Genomic DNA, 15,890 nt, shown 5'->3' with positions numbered 1-15,890 from the left:
CCACACCACCCCTTCCCTCTGCAGCTGCCCAGCAGACACAGCATCCAAAACGCAGCCCGACGCCACGGCTCCCAGGGGGCCAAGCAAGAGGAAAGGCCAGAGAGGCTGTGTGGCTTCATCAACCCTGGGGCCTGCAGAAAAGACCCCCCAGAAGTTCCCACTTAAATCATCCCCAAAGACCTCCAGTTCTATTTGGCATTAATGAGACAATCATTATATATGGACCCATTGTACCCCATAAGCTAATGATGGCTAGAAGGCCCTGTAACAGCCTTTTAAACTCTTTGAGGATCGAATCAATATCCTAATTTGACAGGTTAGGAAAAATGTGGGCTTAAAAAAAAAGATCCCTGGGCTTCCCTGGTGGCGCAGTGGTTGAGAGTCTGCCTGCCGATGCAGGGGACGCGGGTTCGTGCCCCGGTCTGGGAGGATCCCACATGCCATGGAGCGGCTGGGCCCGTGAGCCATGGCCGCTGAGCCTGCACGTCCAGAGCCTCTGCTCTGCAACGGGAGAGGCCGCAACGGTGAGAGGCCTGCGTACCGCAAAAAAAAAAAAAAAAAAAATAGATCCCTGTCTGCTGTTGAGGAATTCATACCAGATCTCCAATAACTGGCCTGTATTCTGAGACCCTCTGACATTTCTCGCCCCAAGATAACCGGGGTCCGGGGGGTGGGCAGGGATACTAACTCCGATGAATTGGTTGTGAGCCTGAACTGGGTGGCAGGGATCAGATTTAGCTAATTTTCAGCAAAGCAACTACAGACGACCTCGAGGTAGGACACCTAATTCCACAGGACGGCCTTGGAAGGTGACCACGTCACACACACGTCAGGCAGTGGGTGTCTGTCCCAAAGTGCAGTCACCATTGTCTGGGGCCGTCAGCTCTCACAAGCCTCCCCTGCCCCCAGCCCCTCAGTCCCCCTAGGACAGGAATTCTAAACTGGGGACTCGGGGCGGGCGAGCAGACAACTTCTGGATGATTCTAAAAGATACGCTGGCCCCAAGAAAGGATAAGGAACACTCCTCTGGCCGTGAGGGAAAGTGAAATCCCCGCGGTTCTTTGTGGCGAGTGACCCAGGAGCCCTGGCAGTGGCCCCTGACTTCAAGGATGGTCAAACGCTCTGGAAGGGGGATGTCTGGCTCCCAAAGGCGGTAAAGCGGGGGGGCTCTTTAAGATAGCGATGGGGCTCAGGGCCCCGGACAGATCTCACCGACCCCAAATGACATTCCTGGAAAGAGCAGACCCTGCCCCTCTCGCAGAGACAAACCCTTAAAAGTCCCCACTGGATTTAAAGGAAAGCTGAGAAAACAGCTGGGGTGAAGCAGAGTTATGAGTGAAAGGGTTAGAGGGAGCCCAATGCAGCCCCTGAAGGAGTGTGTCCTTCTGGGCCCCAGGGGGGATGTGATGAAACAGAGATGCCATTACTTGTCAAAAGGTTGCCCGATTCAGGGCTCAACGTCCAGGGTGCATAATGCAGTCACCAAAACGATGACGTACGGTCTTCTAATGATTGCAAGACACCTCCTGAGGTGAGTTCGTCCGCCCAAGGTCCCCTGGGCCCTTTCTGATGTGAGTCAGGAAGAAGAACTCCTTTGAGGTGGAGGGAGAGGTAATCAAACCTGGGCCTAGTCAGCCGGTCCAGGCCCCGAGGGTGTGAGGGGGGCCGTCAGGGACCACCCGGATGCTGCATTCGAGCAGCAAACGTCACCTCCCGCTCTGGGTACGTAACTAAAAGCAGCGACGTGACACTGGGCAATGGATTCTCATTAAGAGCCTGCACTCTCTTGCTGGCAGCCATGACGTCTGATTCACGTGTCTCTTAACGTCCTCGCCCCCAGTTAAGCTTCTGTCTGGAAGCGTTTCCTTTCCCGTGACCCCAGGGTTTCTCTTAACCCCGTCACCCGGGAACCATCCATCTCCTTTTTGCCTTTGGAGCGCTGACAGCCTGTCCACAGCTGGAGAGACACCTGCTTGGAGAAGCAGTGTCAACAGATGTGGCCCCGCTGTCCCTTTGGTGGTGGACGGTGAGGGGTGCTGGGTTGTGTTTTCACTATCCTGACATCAAACCAGGCTCATTTGCGGAAAACCAAGCACGTTTCTCCACCCCACCGGCTCCCGGCTCTGCTCCCTGGCTGGGGGCGGGAGATGGAGCCGCACCCCACCAGGCACACACGCCATCTCTTACCAGGGTACAGCTGCTTGGTGGGCGCGCTGAGTTGGGCATCTTTTGTGACCCTGTAAGCGACATCCGGGCCTTTGGAAGATCGCCGTGCTGCACAGAAGCCTGTGGTCTTGGTTATTCCGTCAGGCAGGTTGTGAAAATCTAGAACCTTCAGGAGATCTGCTGGCTGAGCTGAAAGGACAAAGAGGAGCTGCAGGTTAGCCACGGGCAGGAAGGGCGTGCCCACGGGGCAGGCCCACCCTCTGGTGAGCCCCCAGAGGGTTCAGATGAGCTGGAAACCAACCTTCACCACCTCCCTTCATCCACACCTCAATCTCTGACACTCAGGAGATAAGATACCAAGGGATCAGCTCAGAAACCGGTGCTCTTGGGGGCAGGACACCCCACTCTGTAGAAATGCACACGGCCAGAAATGTTCCCGACCTGGTCCCTGCAAGCAGTCACCCACCAGGAGCAAAGCCTCCCTGATTTTGCACTCACGTTGCTCTTTGTTTCCCCAAGTGCCGTACAAGCCCCGGGTTCCCGGACACCTCTCCTCATTCGTGTCAAAGAAGACCCACCCCAAACACAAGCTGAAAGGCGGTGTTAGATCCCACAGCTGATGGAAGCAGCTTTATAAAGGCTGGTCCCACGAAATGGGAGTGACTGACAGCTCATGAAATCTGTTATGTAACTGCCGGAGCGCGTGCCCCTCCTGGGTGCCACGGAGAACAGCGGGCATGCCCCGGGGCACATTTTATCCCCCACCCTCATCCAATTAAAACTTAATTTCCCCATAACAGTTTACACAGATAGCCAGATTCTATCTGCCCCCAGAAGACCGGCGCATACAGGGCAAGACAGCGCAGAACCAAGAGCAAGAGAGGGGCGGGTCCCTGCATCGCTTCCGGAAAGTTCCTGACCTCCCTCCAGGGCCCCGCAGAGAAGGGAGCAGCCCCTGATGGCAGGGGAGAGGCTGGCATTCTGGTGAGTTCAACCATCCCCCACACATGCAAAACATAGCCTCCACGTGCCTGCACATGCCCCAACCACGTCAGAAAGACCCCAGCCCTCCAGGCTGTGAGGACCACAGGCTTGCGATCCACACGCCCCCCTGCCCTAAACAAAGCCAGTTCCGTGTGGAAAGTTCAGCTCACGCTACTTTACAAACAAGAGTCCTGGGAGTCCAGGCAGAGAAAGTAAACCCGAACTTGGAGTCAGCGTGACAGGACATCTGTGCAGCTGGGCTTTTGGGGAACCCAGTGGCCAGCACCCACCTATCCATGTGGGTGTGGGTGGGGCTGCCACACCCCCTCCACTGGGGCATGTGGGCCTCTCTGGCCAATCAGAGCACAGCACCACCCTGTCCCTGGGGCTTGGTCCAGGGCTGGGCATGTGACTGGACCAGGCCAAGGAAGCTCCATCCTGGGGCTTTTTCCTCTCTGCTCTGCTGCCTTCACTCATGGATGATGAACCTACAGCTGCAGGTGGCTGTCTTCTGGGGGTTGGGGGAGCGCCTGTCTGAGGATGTGGACAGACAGACTCCCGCCACACAGCTTGGGCTCCTGGATCAAGCCGTGCCTGAAGAAGACTCATCTACACAAACCAACAGGCTGTCACCATGCTTATGCCAATGTGGGTTAGATGCTGACACTTGCTACTAAAAGTCCACATCGACTGCTGGGTGCAACAGCGGGCTGACACAAGCTTGCCCCTGGGGTCTCTGGGCTCCTTAACTATTCAGTTCCCCGGCCCACTGACCTTCCTCCCCAGAGGGTCGTTACATGCCTGGGACTCGCTCAAGAGGAAAGTTCCACCTTTTTAACAAGGGTGAAAGCTTTGGAGGTGAGAAAGGACCACCAAGGCCGGTTTCCCCTTGGCCGGGTTCTGAGCAATCCTGCAGCCAAGCTGTTGCATGTGGAACCCAGCACAGCTGTCGAGGGTGGGTGGCCATGCAGCCCCGCTGCATGTCCAGGTAAGTCCTTAGCAAGAGAATCACCCAGATGGAAGCCTGGAAGGGGAGCAGGTGCCGGGCAGGGCGTTTAGGGCAGGCATGGTGGACAGTGCCAGAGGAACAGGGGGACGATGCCCTGTAGGCCGTCCCCACCATGAGGAGCTGGGCATGAGGGTAGGACGGCAGGTTGGGCCAGGCTCTGAGGGGGACCAGGGTGGAAGCGAATTGAAGCTGCTCTCCATCACTAAACACACACCAACCCCCGGCCCCGCCCACAGTTCCCTGCAAGGCATCGTAATGCCCAGATTCCAGGGTTCTGAGGTCCCCTGTTCCAGCGGTGTCATTTCTACAACTCAGCTTTGCTGCACACCTCTGTCACTTTAATCAAGGGACCAGAAACCTGGGGGATGAGGGTTTCCCAACTCTGCAGAGGGAGGGGCACGGTAGGGACCCAGGACACCCTTGGTCCAGGTTGGCGTCCACCACGAATAGAGTTGCTGCTTCTCAGGGCCTCTCTGATTCTCCTGGGGGGCTTCAAGCTCCTGCCCAGAGCCCTCCCCCCATGCAGGGGGGTCAGCCCCTTGCGCGTGGGTGGCACCTCCGAAGCGCTTGGCACCAGCGACCCCTCCCACCCTGCGCCCCCGCCCCCCCACCAGAAGCTTGTCCACTTGACATCAGAAGCAGAGCCAGACGCAGGTGCCTGGCACAGCCCAGGGCCTCGACTTGGCCTATGGGGAGAGATGGCCGTGCCAGCCGCTGGCTCACCTGCCCTGTGACACAGCCAAGCTCTGGCTCATCTCTGAGACGGTCGGCTCCAAGGTTGGCTGTGGCCAGGAGAGGCATCAAAGATCCGGGCTGGGCGTCTGGGACTCACATCCCAACAGACGTGATGCTCTTCCCAGATGCGCAGGCTTGCGGACCTGCTTCTTCCATGGCCAGCAGAGAGAGCTGTTTCCCAGGAGCTTTCCAGGCCATGTTTACGGACCTCTGTTGCAACAAGCTGAAAAGGCCGCCAACATTTCCAGGCCCAATGCCACTCCTCCTGCTTGTGCCAGAGCTAAAAAAGTATTTTTTTCATTTTATAAAAAGTGTGGTAATGGCTTCCATGGTCTCTCCTCCCTGGGGACGCCAGAGACCCCCCCCCCCCCCCGCCCTTTGAACTGGGAGCCTTGGTTCCTCTATCAGCGCAAGAATTCCGCTGGGAGACAGCACCAGCTTTGGGGACAAGTGGGCGGGGTCTTGAGCCCAGCATCCCCCTCCAGGGAGAACATCTCTGGGCCACTTCCTCTGGGAAACAGCCCAGCACAGTTCCTGGGACACCAGAGCCTTCTCCTGGCTCCTCCCTCCGAGCAGAGAATGTCCCGGGGCTCCCTGGGGAACACCGTGGTCCACTGGTTCAGGGAAGACAGAAAAGGAACTGACTGTGCAGCCCGTGCACCCTACCGGGGGCCCCTCCCCACCTGAGAACCACAGGTGACATGAGCAAGGCAGCTCCAAGGGCTTCGTGGAAACAGAGCCTGGTGGCTTCCACGTAACCCTGGTCGTGACAGGGACCGCCCCCGCGCTGGGAGCCCCCAGGAGCGGCGGGCACCAGGCCTGGGCTCACTCAGGCTCTTCCAGTGTCTTCCTGTTCCGCGGAGCCTGGGCGGCTGAAAACTACATTTCCCAGACTCCTCTGCGGGGAGGGCTCGGGATGAAAATTATGTTCCACACTCAGAGCGGAGCTGGAACGGGAGAGAAAGAAACCCTCTTCTTGCAGGGTCTGGGACCACGTCACGGGGTCCATTGACATTTGCAGACTTCTTGAAGTCTGGGTGCCCTCCCACTCTGGTGGTGTGACCATGAGTGGGGGGGGGGTCTCGTGACCCCACCACTCCTGCTCTGCCAGTGGCTGTGTAAGCCCCCGATTCCTGCACTCAGTCTCCTTCCCCTACAGTAGCCTGCTGCTCCCTTTCTGCTTGTGCACTGAACCTGCCTGAGACCGCGTAGATGTAACCAGGTATTACACCCCCAGACCCGTAAAGGAATGGATGCCGGAGAGGTCAGTTTTAAGGCAGAAAGGGGGCAGCTGAGAAAGGATTTGGAAACGGAGAGTTGAGTTCCAGTTGCCCTATGCCAGAAGGGCAGCATGAAGGCCCTGAAAAGCAGTGGCACAAAGGAGAAGCTCAAATATAGAAGTGTACGCTGTACACCTGAAACTAACACAGCGTTGTAAAACAACTAGACTTCAATAAAGATATATATATATAGAAGTGCAGGATGGATGGATGGATGGACAGATGGATGGATAGACAAACAGATGGATAGACGGGCGGACGGATGGATGGATGGATGGATGGACGGATGGATGGACGGGTGGATGGACGGATGGACGGATGGATGGACGGGTGGATGGACGGATGGACGGATGGATGGACGGGTGGATGGACGGATGGACGGATGGATGGACGGGTGGATGGACGGATGGACGGATGGATGGACGGGTGGATGGATGGATGGACGGATGGATGGATCGATGGATGGATGGGTGATGGATGGGTGGACGGGTGGATGGACAGATGGATAGACGGATGGATGGATGAAAGGAAAGATGGATGGATGGACAGACGGATGGATAGACAGGTGGACAGACAGATGGATGGATGGACAGATGGATGGATAGACAAACAGATAGATAGACAGACGGACGGATGGATGGATGGATGGACGGATGGATGGACGGGTGGAGGGACGGATGGACGGGTGGATGGACGGATGGACGGATGGATGGACGGGTGGATGGACGGATGGATGGACCGATGGATGGATGGGTGATGGATGGGTGGACGGGTGGATGGACAGATGGATAGACGGATGAATGGATGAAAGGAAAGATGGATGGATGGATAGACGGGTGGACGGACAGATGGACGGATGGACAGATGGATGGATGGAAAGATGGATGGACAGATGGACAGACAGATGGAAAGACGGACATATGGACAGGTGGATGGACGGATGGATGGATGGATGGATGGATGGACGGACGGATGAACAAGCAATACACATGTGAATGGTGCGAATCAGGAGGTAGATGTCCCAGAAACAAATTTTACAATTGGCCTGCTAAGCAGTCAGACATTTCAACCGCCAATGGCAACGTCTCCACCAACCACACAAAGATGACCTCTCTGCCTCCCCCAAAAGGCACTCCCACAATCATCCCTACAAGTCAGCCGCCCTGTGCTCCTCCGGACACAGAATAACGGAATAAGAGAACTCCATGTCACCCAGCGTCCTGCCGGCCCTCATTTCACAGCTGCAGGACACGAGATGCCAAAGCAGCCATGCAGAACGACTGCAGCACGCTGCATGCCCGGGACACTCATGACCTGGACCACCAGGGGGTCACTGCGGCCCGGCATGTGGAACCAGAGATGGCAGGACTAAAACCACACTGGTGAGCCTGGAGGACACGGCATACACCCCCGCCGAGAAGAATCAAGCTCCAGTAGCCAGCTGGCTGGTGACACAGCCGGGGACTGCACCACTGCGTCTGCCCAATGCTCCGCTCCCCTGCCCAGAACTAGCAGAGCTGCCGGGGGGTTGGCGAGGGCATCCAGCACCTAGGCGAGCAGGTGGAATCAGGTGACTGCTTTTAGTAGGAATTTAAATTGGTTTCTGGCAGTCAGCTGGCTTCTGGACACCCCTCCACTGTGCTCAGAGCAAGGAAGGGGCCACTGAGGCCAGGGCGCCAGCCTGCCCAGGCGTGAGGGTCCATCTCGGGCTCAGCAGCTCCTCTTTTGCGAGGAGAGCCCCTCATGGAAGAATGTTTCTCTGCCAACAATGCCAAGTCACAGCCCGCTTTCAGGAACGGGCGGAGGAGGGAAAGTAGGGAGAGGACTTGGGGTCACCACCCTGAGCTACAAAGGACGCGTCCTCAGAGTGGTATCAGAATGTTCCGGTCGGGCGCTGCCGACCAATGCCACCAGTCTTCTGCCAGCCCCAGGGCACAAGAACGCCCGGGGTTGGGGGCTCCTCACCAAGTGCTGACATCGGCACCTCATCCCCCCCAGCCCTCCTCAGCCCTCAGAGCTTGATGTGGGAGGTGGGGTTCAGAACAAAAGTGACTCAGCCAGAAAGACCCACCTGAGCCCAGAGGCCCAGGGAGAGGGAGCCATTTCCATGGTTTAATGATTCACCAAATTTAATGTTCTCAGGTCTCAGTGGGGACACCGGTGCGGATGGAGCTTAGTCACCAGCCGTGCAGAAGCTGCTGTACACACCGGGCCCTCAGCCACGTTTGTTGAAAGACTAAGTGAGCAAACCCACAGCTCTTACGTATGACAGGCAGAGAGGGGGGCGTGACAACTTGAACACTGCCGCTACCTCACCTTGGCGCGCTGTCACCATATCGCGTTGGACTTAACTCTCGGAGTGACACTGAGCTGCAAGCAGGGGACACGCTACCGTTCCACGTGCTGGGAAGGAGCTGGGCCGAGATCCTGAGAGTCAGGCCTCCTGAACGAGGCTTGCCAGGGTCTGCACTGGCTCGGACTCCGCTCCTGTTTCTGCTTTTCCCCCAATAAGCTACGAATATTCTTCAGTACGTGCTGTGGGTGAAGACCGCCTTTGAAGCCCAGGCCAGACAGTGTGTTCGGTCACCGTCCCCCTCCACCCTAGAGGCTCAGGCAGGAGTCTGTGACGTACCAGAACTGCCTGCGGTGCGCCTTGAGGTTCCACCAGGTAACCTGTGACCGAGTCCCATGCGGAGGCAACCTCGTCCTCAGCCCCCCGCGTCCCGCTCACCGTCTGCACAGCCCCCATCCCATACCTGCCTTTGCTGGTCTGGGAAGGCCACGGCCCTGGCAACGCATGCACAGGACATTCCAGACCCCGGGTCCCAGGCAGCGCTGCTGGGTAAAGTGAAGCCAGCTTGAGTCCCCGGCACCCCAGGGGCCGTGCTGCTGATCCGGCCTCCCCGGCCCTGGAGCTCTGTGGCCCGTCCTCCCAAGCACACAGCCCGACACCTGCCATGCCGAGCCCTCGACCCCGAGCCTGAGGCCCGGTTCTGCCAGCGTCTGGGGGCCGCTGGAGAAGAGCAAGCCGGACGTGCATGACGGGGGTGCCGGCAGAGGGGCGGGGGCGAAGAGGCTTTTGCTCACTCCAAGGTCAACGCCATTCCGTTCCGTCTTCAAAATTCTCTGAACTGTCTAATTTCAGAGCTAGAGGGGGGTCATAAATAACACCCAGGCTGATGACCTTTCTTCTGCAAGAGGAGCTGTGTGGAGAAGGGGTGTGGCCATCTCGAGTTCACACAGCAGGCGGGTACAGAGCCGCCCGCAGCTTCTGATCCACCCCAGTCCTGAACTCCCTTCCACGCGGCACCAGCAGATGAAAGACGGAGCTGGTGACGGGCCCCGAAACCGCAGCCCCACTGCCCTCACTGCCCTCGCCGCCCTGGTGTGTCTGTCGTTCCCTAAGTATAAATACACCTAATTCCCTGCGTGAGGTGGGTCTGCCTTCCTGGGCTGCGAGCCTCAGGAGGGCGGGGGCCCGGCCTGGCGTGTCCCTGCTGAAGCCCTGTCACCCGGCCGGCTCTCACGGTAACTCCCACCGAAGGGAGCATGTGTTCTGCATTTGCGGGGCGCCCAGCAGGCTCACCCGCGAAACACACCTGCCCTTCCTGCTGTCCCTGCTAGATCCCATCTTACGCTTCCCGGAAGCAAAAAAGAGTCACGGCTCTTACAGGACCGAGGGACGGCCAGTGAGTGGGGTGGGGAGAGCCGAGGCCCCCCTCACCCCGGGCCAGGGCCCCTCCCCACCAGCCCTCCCCGCGGGGCTCCGGCACAAAGCACGTGGCCCTGGCGGGAAGGTCAGCCCAGCAGGTTGGAAAGCAAACAGGCTGCTTTGGAGGCTCCGAACAAAATTCTTCTTCAATGACCCCACTGTGGGAACAAAGCGAAGGGGAGGGCCAGGGGCAGGTGAGGCAGGACACTGGGTGGCCATCCCCTGCCGGACCTTCCCCGGCTGCCACTCACCCAGGGATGTCACAGGGGCAGAGACCTGAGCCCAGCGCAGGGGAGCTCGGGCCGTGGCCACAGGTTGACAGGCTCCTGCGCTGACAAAGACCACCGCCCTTAGCTCTCCTCGGTGGGTCCCCTAGAACCTCCCTCTCCTCTGCCCGGCCTCGAGGGCACCCAGCCCTCCGACCCCAGCCCTTCCCAGGGGCCCACACTCCTCACCCACGCCACACGTCACACAATGCCCGTGAGCAGCATCCCCGGGGGGTGCAGTGCCCAGCGCACCCGCCCTGCTCAGGCTGGGGGGCCGCCTGAAGGCCTCTGAGGCTCGGCAGAGCAGAGAGTGGCGGATTGGAGGACGGAAGGGCTAGGCTCGAGCCCAGCTCTGCCTGGCCTGTGCCAGGGTGCCCAGCGGGAATGGACGTGAGGGGCCTGCCCACCAGGCAGGGGAGCCCCTCCATCCCCTGCTTAAACCCCGCCTGCCTCACACCATCTCTGACCTCCTGTCCATCTCTGTCGCTTCCTGGGGACGAGGAACGGCCGCCAATGAGCCCAGCTCGGGCCCACGGGGGCCGGTGACAGTGCGCTTGTCCCTTGCCTCTGGTCCATTTTTCCGTTTCTGAAGAAGGGCTGAGGACCCACCAGCAGGGCTTCTGGGAGGATTTTTACCGAAGGAGACAGCGCCATTGTGTGTCATCATCCCCGCAGACCCGCCTGACTTGGCCTCTCCCGCGCCCCCAGGGGTGACACAGAACACCCGGGTTAGGGTGCAGTGGACGTGATGCTGACCCAACCCCCTTGTGGGCCACGTGGCCCTGGTGACAGGGAGGGGTCACTTGGCAAGGAGGCAGCACCAGGACAATGGCTGCAGGGGTCTGGGGCAGGGCTGATGGGCAGTGGCACCCAGCCTGGGGGAGGCGCAGCTGGGCCCTGAGCTCTCCGCTCCCTTAGTCATCAAGACAGCTCACCAAGTAGGCACCTGCCTCTGCAGATGAGGAATCTCAGGCTGGGAGACGTCAGGTGAGTCATCCCAGGTCCTACTGGGATGCAAGCAGCTGTCTGGCGGCAAAGTCTCCCGTCTCCCCCGACACTTCGGGGAGGAGAGAGGGCAGGGTGCTCCCGTGACACCTCCAGAGAAACCACTGCCGAGCTCACTCTCCCTCCAGGGAGGGAACAGCAGACAGCACGGCAGCAGTGACAGGGTGGAGCAAGGTCGCTCCAAGGCAGCGAGAACCTGCTCTTTCTAGAGGTTCAGGACCCTGGGAAAGCCTGGGATGGAAAGAAGATCCTCAACCTCCCCCGTCAAGGGATGGCGGAGAAGCTCAAAACCCCGGGCTAAGAGAAGAATGACAGGTCAGAGGACGCCTCTCTTGTTTTACTTTCTACCTCATCAAAATACTGGTCGGAACATCAACTGAGAAAGCATCTCAGAGACACAGGCTCTCCTTTGTCTCTTCAAAGTACCACATGGGATGCTCAGTAAACCCTCACTGAAGGATGGACACATGGGCACAGGGATGAAGTGAATGGAAGGATGAATGGATGGATGGAAGGATGGATGGAAGGATGGATGATGGATGGAAGGATGGAAGGATGGATGATGGATGATGGATGGATGGAAAGATGGATGGACGGATGGAGGGCAGGATGGAAGGATGGATGATGGATGATGGATGGATGGAAAGATGGATGGATGGATGGAAGGATGGATGATGAATGGATGGATGGATGGATGGAAGGAAGGATGGAAGGATGGATGATGGATGGATGGAAGGATGGATGGAAGGATGGATGATGGATGGAAGGATGGATGGAAGGATGGATGATGGATGGATGGAAGGATGGATGATGGATGGATGGAAAGATGGATGGATGGCAGGATGGAAGGATGGATGGAAGGATGGATGGAAGGATGGATGATGGATGGATGGAAGGATGGATGATGGATGATGGATGGATGGAAAGATGGAAGGATGGATGATGGATGGATGGAAAGATGGACGGATGGAAGGATGGATGGAAGGATGGAAGGATGGATGATGGATGGAAAGATGGATGATGGATGGATGGAAGGATGGATGATGAATGGATGGATGGATGGATGGAAATATGGATGGAAGGATGGATGATGGATGGATGGATGGACGGACAGATGGAAGAAAGGATAGAAGGACAGATGATTAATGGAAAGATGACAAAAAGGACGGATGAAGCATGACTTCACAAATGACTGAGCAGACGGATGGATGCGTGGATAAATGGATGGATGAGTGAGTGAGTGAGTGAAGGAAGGAATGCCGTCATCTTGAAGATTCAGTTGATAAACTTTCACTTCTCAAAGATTTTAGACACCAGCCATTCACCTGGCCACCTCCCTGCCCTAGTGGCCTCACTCGCTCTGGGCCGGAGGTGAAGTCCCGTGTGATGCGGGTATCTTATTCCGTGGCAACCTCCTCCCCGAGCAGAGGCAAAGGCTGCACCCTGGCTAAGCACCCTTGAGAAGGGCCTGCCTGGGGGTAACGTGTGGTATGTGCTCAGGGCTCTAGGTCCTCCAGGGAGTGAGGCAGTGCAGAACGGACCACAGAGAGGACGTGCCGCCCAGCCCTCATCACCAGCAGGGGCCTCAGACCTGGCAATTGGAGCACGGTGTTGATCACCCAGCTCCTGGCCCTCTCCCAGCCCCACGGCTCTCCTCTCCTGGCCAGAAAGTCAAGAGCTCTGAGAAGCTTTCGACAGGTGGTTGGGAGACTTTATGGTGAAATGTCAGCTGGCGAGGGCATCGCCCTGCTTATAAACACAATGTTACCAGGGGGCGGCCACCCTGGGGAGGCAACTCCCCCATCCCCGTGTTCAGAGATGGGACGCATCTGAAACTTGCTTCCCCCGGGGTGTGATGGCCGTCTTCCACTTCTCGTTGAGGCTGACCCGAGTGTCTGGACACCTGGCACCTCCACATCATCCCACACTAAGCCCAGATGCTGGTGGTGCCTCCGCAGGTTTCAAAGGGATGCAGGTGCCACCACCCAGCCTGAGGGCACCTACAGTCCAGCCTGGCCACCCCTCAGCATACACGCGGTTACTTAGAAGTAAGTCATGTCGCCCACGAGGACTCACTCGAGCGCCAGGTGACCTGCAGAGCCCTTGGGAAGGAGTCCTGCAGCAGGAGGAGAGAGGAAGACGGGGCTGCCGGGAGCTGGCAGGGGCCTCTCGGCTAGTCTGGGGCCACGCGAGGAATGTTCCAGGCTCAGATGCTCCCTCACCCAGTAGGGCAGCATGGGGACATCCAGGCAGGATGCAGCTGGGCCACACACAGCAGGCTCCCTCCCACCGTCCTGACGGCTGCGGGTGCTACAACCAGACTTAGACCCCACTGCGAATGGGGAGGAAACGTCACAGCCGAGGGGCAGGAGCCCTGAGAAGTACGGGCATGTCCGGCTTCTCCCTGCGTCTACTCCGCACCTCTTCCTCTCATCGGTCATCCCTGCTTTTCACCTGCCTTTATAAAAATGTGTGAGCATATACGTTCCTCTCCCCTGTCAACCCTCAAAGGTTATGAACAGAACAGACACGGCCACAGACATCAATCCTGCATCTGACTGCCAACGATGGTGCAAGGCAGAGAGGGCCGGCGCTGCCAGCAGGGGCTGGTCCAGGAGCGGAGCCGGCGCTGCCAGCAGGGGCTGGTCCAGGAGCGGAGCCCACAGGCGTGACGCAGAACCAGATGACCAATCTCAGCTTCCTCAGAGGTAATTTATCTCCTTGTTCTGGAGGAAAGGGGTGCAGATGGCACCCAGCGCCAGATTCCACACGCTGGGGTTGGCCGGGTTTGCTCGGGCAGGCTCTGCACAGCCCCACCTGCTTCCAAGAGGCCCAGAGGGAGGGCTGGCTACCATCGGGCCAGCTGGGGTCACACTGGCAGAGGCCCCTTTGCATCCAGGGCCTCGCCCAGGCGGGGCACCCGGGGAGCCGTGCTAAGGAGGGACACGGGTACGGGCCAATTACAGAACCGCACCAGCTGTGGACCAGACCACCCCACCCCAGACAGCATCTTGAAAGGGACCAGCAGGACCTGTCCCTGAGGCTGGCCTGAGCTGCCACGCGGGCTTCATTCACTCAGCGATGCTCTATGGGCATCTGCGCTTTGGCATGTGGGGAAGGTCCAGGCCGTTTCTGGATTCACCCTCCCATCACTGCAGAGGCCAGGCCGGGCCCTGGCTGTGCTGACCTGTGCATTTGCTGCCAGTGGGTCCCCAGGAGGAGACTGGGCTTCCTGCACATGTTAGTGGAGTCCTCAGGACCCGGGACTAGAGACAGTGACACCCACGATGGAACAAGTGCTAGCACATCCCAACCAACAGCAGCTCCATCACGCCACCCCCCCACCCCCGGGCCTCCTGCCTCTCTTGGGAAGCCGTGAAAGGCCGCTGGAGTTAACAGCACCGAAAACGCTGGATCTCCAGACTCCCTCCCTCCCTCGAGAGTTACAATGACAAGTCAAAGTGGTGGCCACAGGAGACCCCTTTGCTTCATGAAGACCCAGGAGAACAAGAGGCCACCGTACACCGGGGCGGGCCTGTGCCTCCTCCGTGTCACCCCAGCTCCCCACCACAGTCTGCCCTGGACGGAGGCTGGTGTTCCTGCAGCCCTGCCACTTCCCCACCTGTGAGCTCCCTGAGAGAAGCGACAGTGGTACCCTTCATCACAGCGGAGGAGAGAACTTAGCCTGGGGCAGACACTCAGCATACTGAATGAAGGAACGCCCAACCAACCGGCCATTATGAAACCAACCAACGTCCAAAGGTGCCTTCTGGGGACCCAAGATAAACGCCAGTGGGAGAGAAACCTTTTGGGCGGGGTGGCAATTACACAGCATTCCAATTAGGCTGTACACATAGATGGACCTGGTATCCCCCCCTTTGAGGGGAAATCCTGCACAAAGGCCTGTATACACGCAAGGACATCCAAGGCGGTGTCGTCTGTAATAGAACTGGAAACAAGGTAAATGCCCATCAGTCAGGAGGCTCATCTGTGAAATACTCTGCAGGAGGGGGTTGATCTAGACGGCCCGACACAGAAAGACAGCCGAGACATGTCATTACGGGAGAAGAGCGAGTCACCGAACGTTCCCAGAGCACCACATCCCTCGGATGTTAAAATAAGAGACGTCTGTGTAATCTGAAAACACACCAGGTAAATGCACACACGAAAATGCCCAGAACAGTACCAGCCAAACAGTGAAGGGGGTACACCTGGGAAGGGGCTGAGAACTGGTAGAACGGCGAATGGGAGGGTCTGCTCCTCTCTGTGTGCCTCTCCTCCCGAAAAATGTTGTAAGTCTACATCCACCTAAAATGTGCACCATTTTATTAACAACAACAACGAAAACAAAATGCTAAAGCATATGTTTTAAGTGTGGCAGTTTAAAAATGGCCACAAAGTCTTTAGCACAAGTGCCCATGAAGAGGTGGTATCTGTGCCGCCTCCCTTTAACGAAGGTGGGCTCCGTGACCATGTGACCCATAGGATGTGGTGGAAGTGATGCGTGCTTGCTAGCTTATGGATCTCGGCTTTAAGAAACTGACACTCTCTACTTCCTGTGTCTGGAATACTCTTCTTTAGAACCAGACACCATGCTGTGAGGAAGCCCAAGCAGCCCCTGGGAGGCTCCCATAGGAAGAGAAACCCAGGCCCCCAGCCAACAGCCCCAGCCAACCTCCCAGCCAACAACCAGGGCCGACTCGCCAGCCGTGTGGGAAAATCATCTTAGAAAT

General features: G+C 58.0%; 1 protein-coding gene across 1 annotated transcript in view; it reads right to left on the bottom strand.

The window, feature by feature from the left end:
* Positions 1–15,890, bottom strand: part of COL5A1 (collagen type V alpha 1 chain) — a 163,621-nt gene that overhangs the window by 120,028 nt on the left and 27,703 nt on the right. The window contains 1 exon segment of the mRNA XM_032634394.1: positions 2,188–2,355. Coding sequence (XP_032490285.1) covers positions 2,188–2,355 — 168 coding nt within the window.

The sequence above is a fragment of the Phocoena sinus genome, chromosome 6, assembly GCF_008692025.1.
Source record: "Phocoena sinus isolate mPhoSin1 chromosome 6, mPhoSin1.pri, whole genome shotgun sequence".
Lineage (NCBI taxonomy): Eukaryota > Metazoa > Chordata > Mammalia > Artiodactyla > Phocoenidae > Phocoena > Phocoena sinus.
This window is presented reverse-complemented; position numbering and strand designations above follow the sequence as displayed.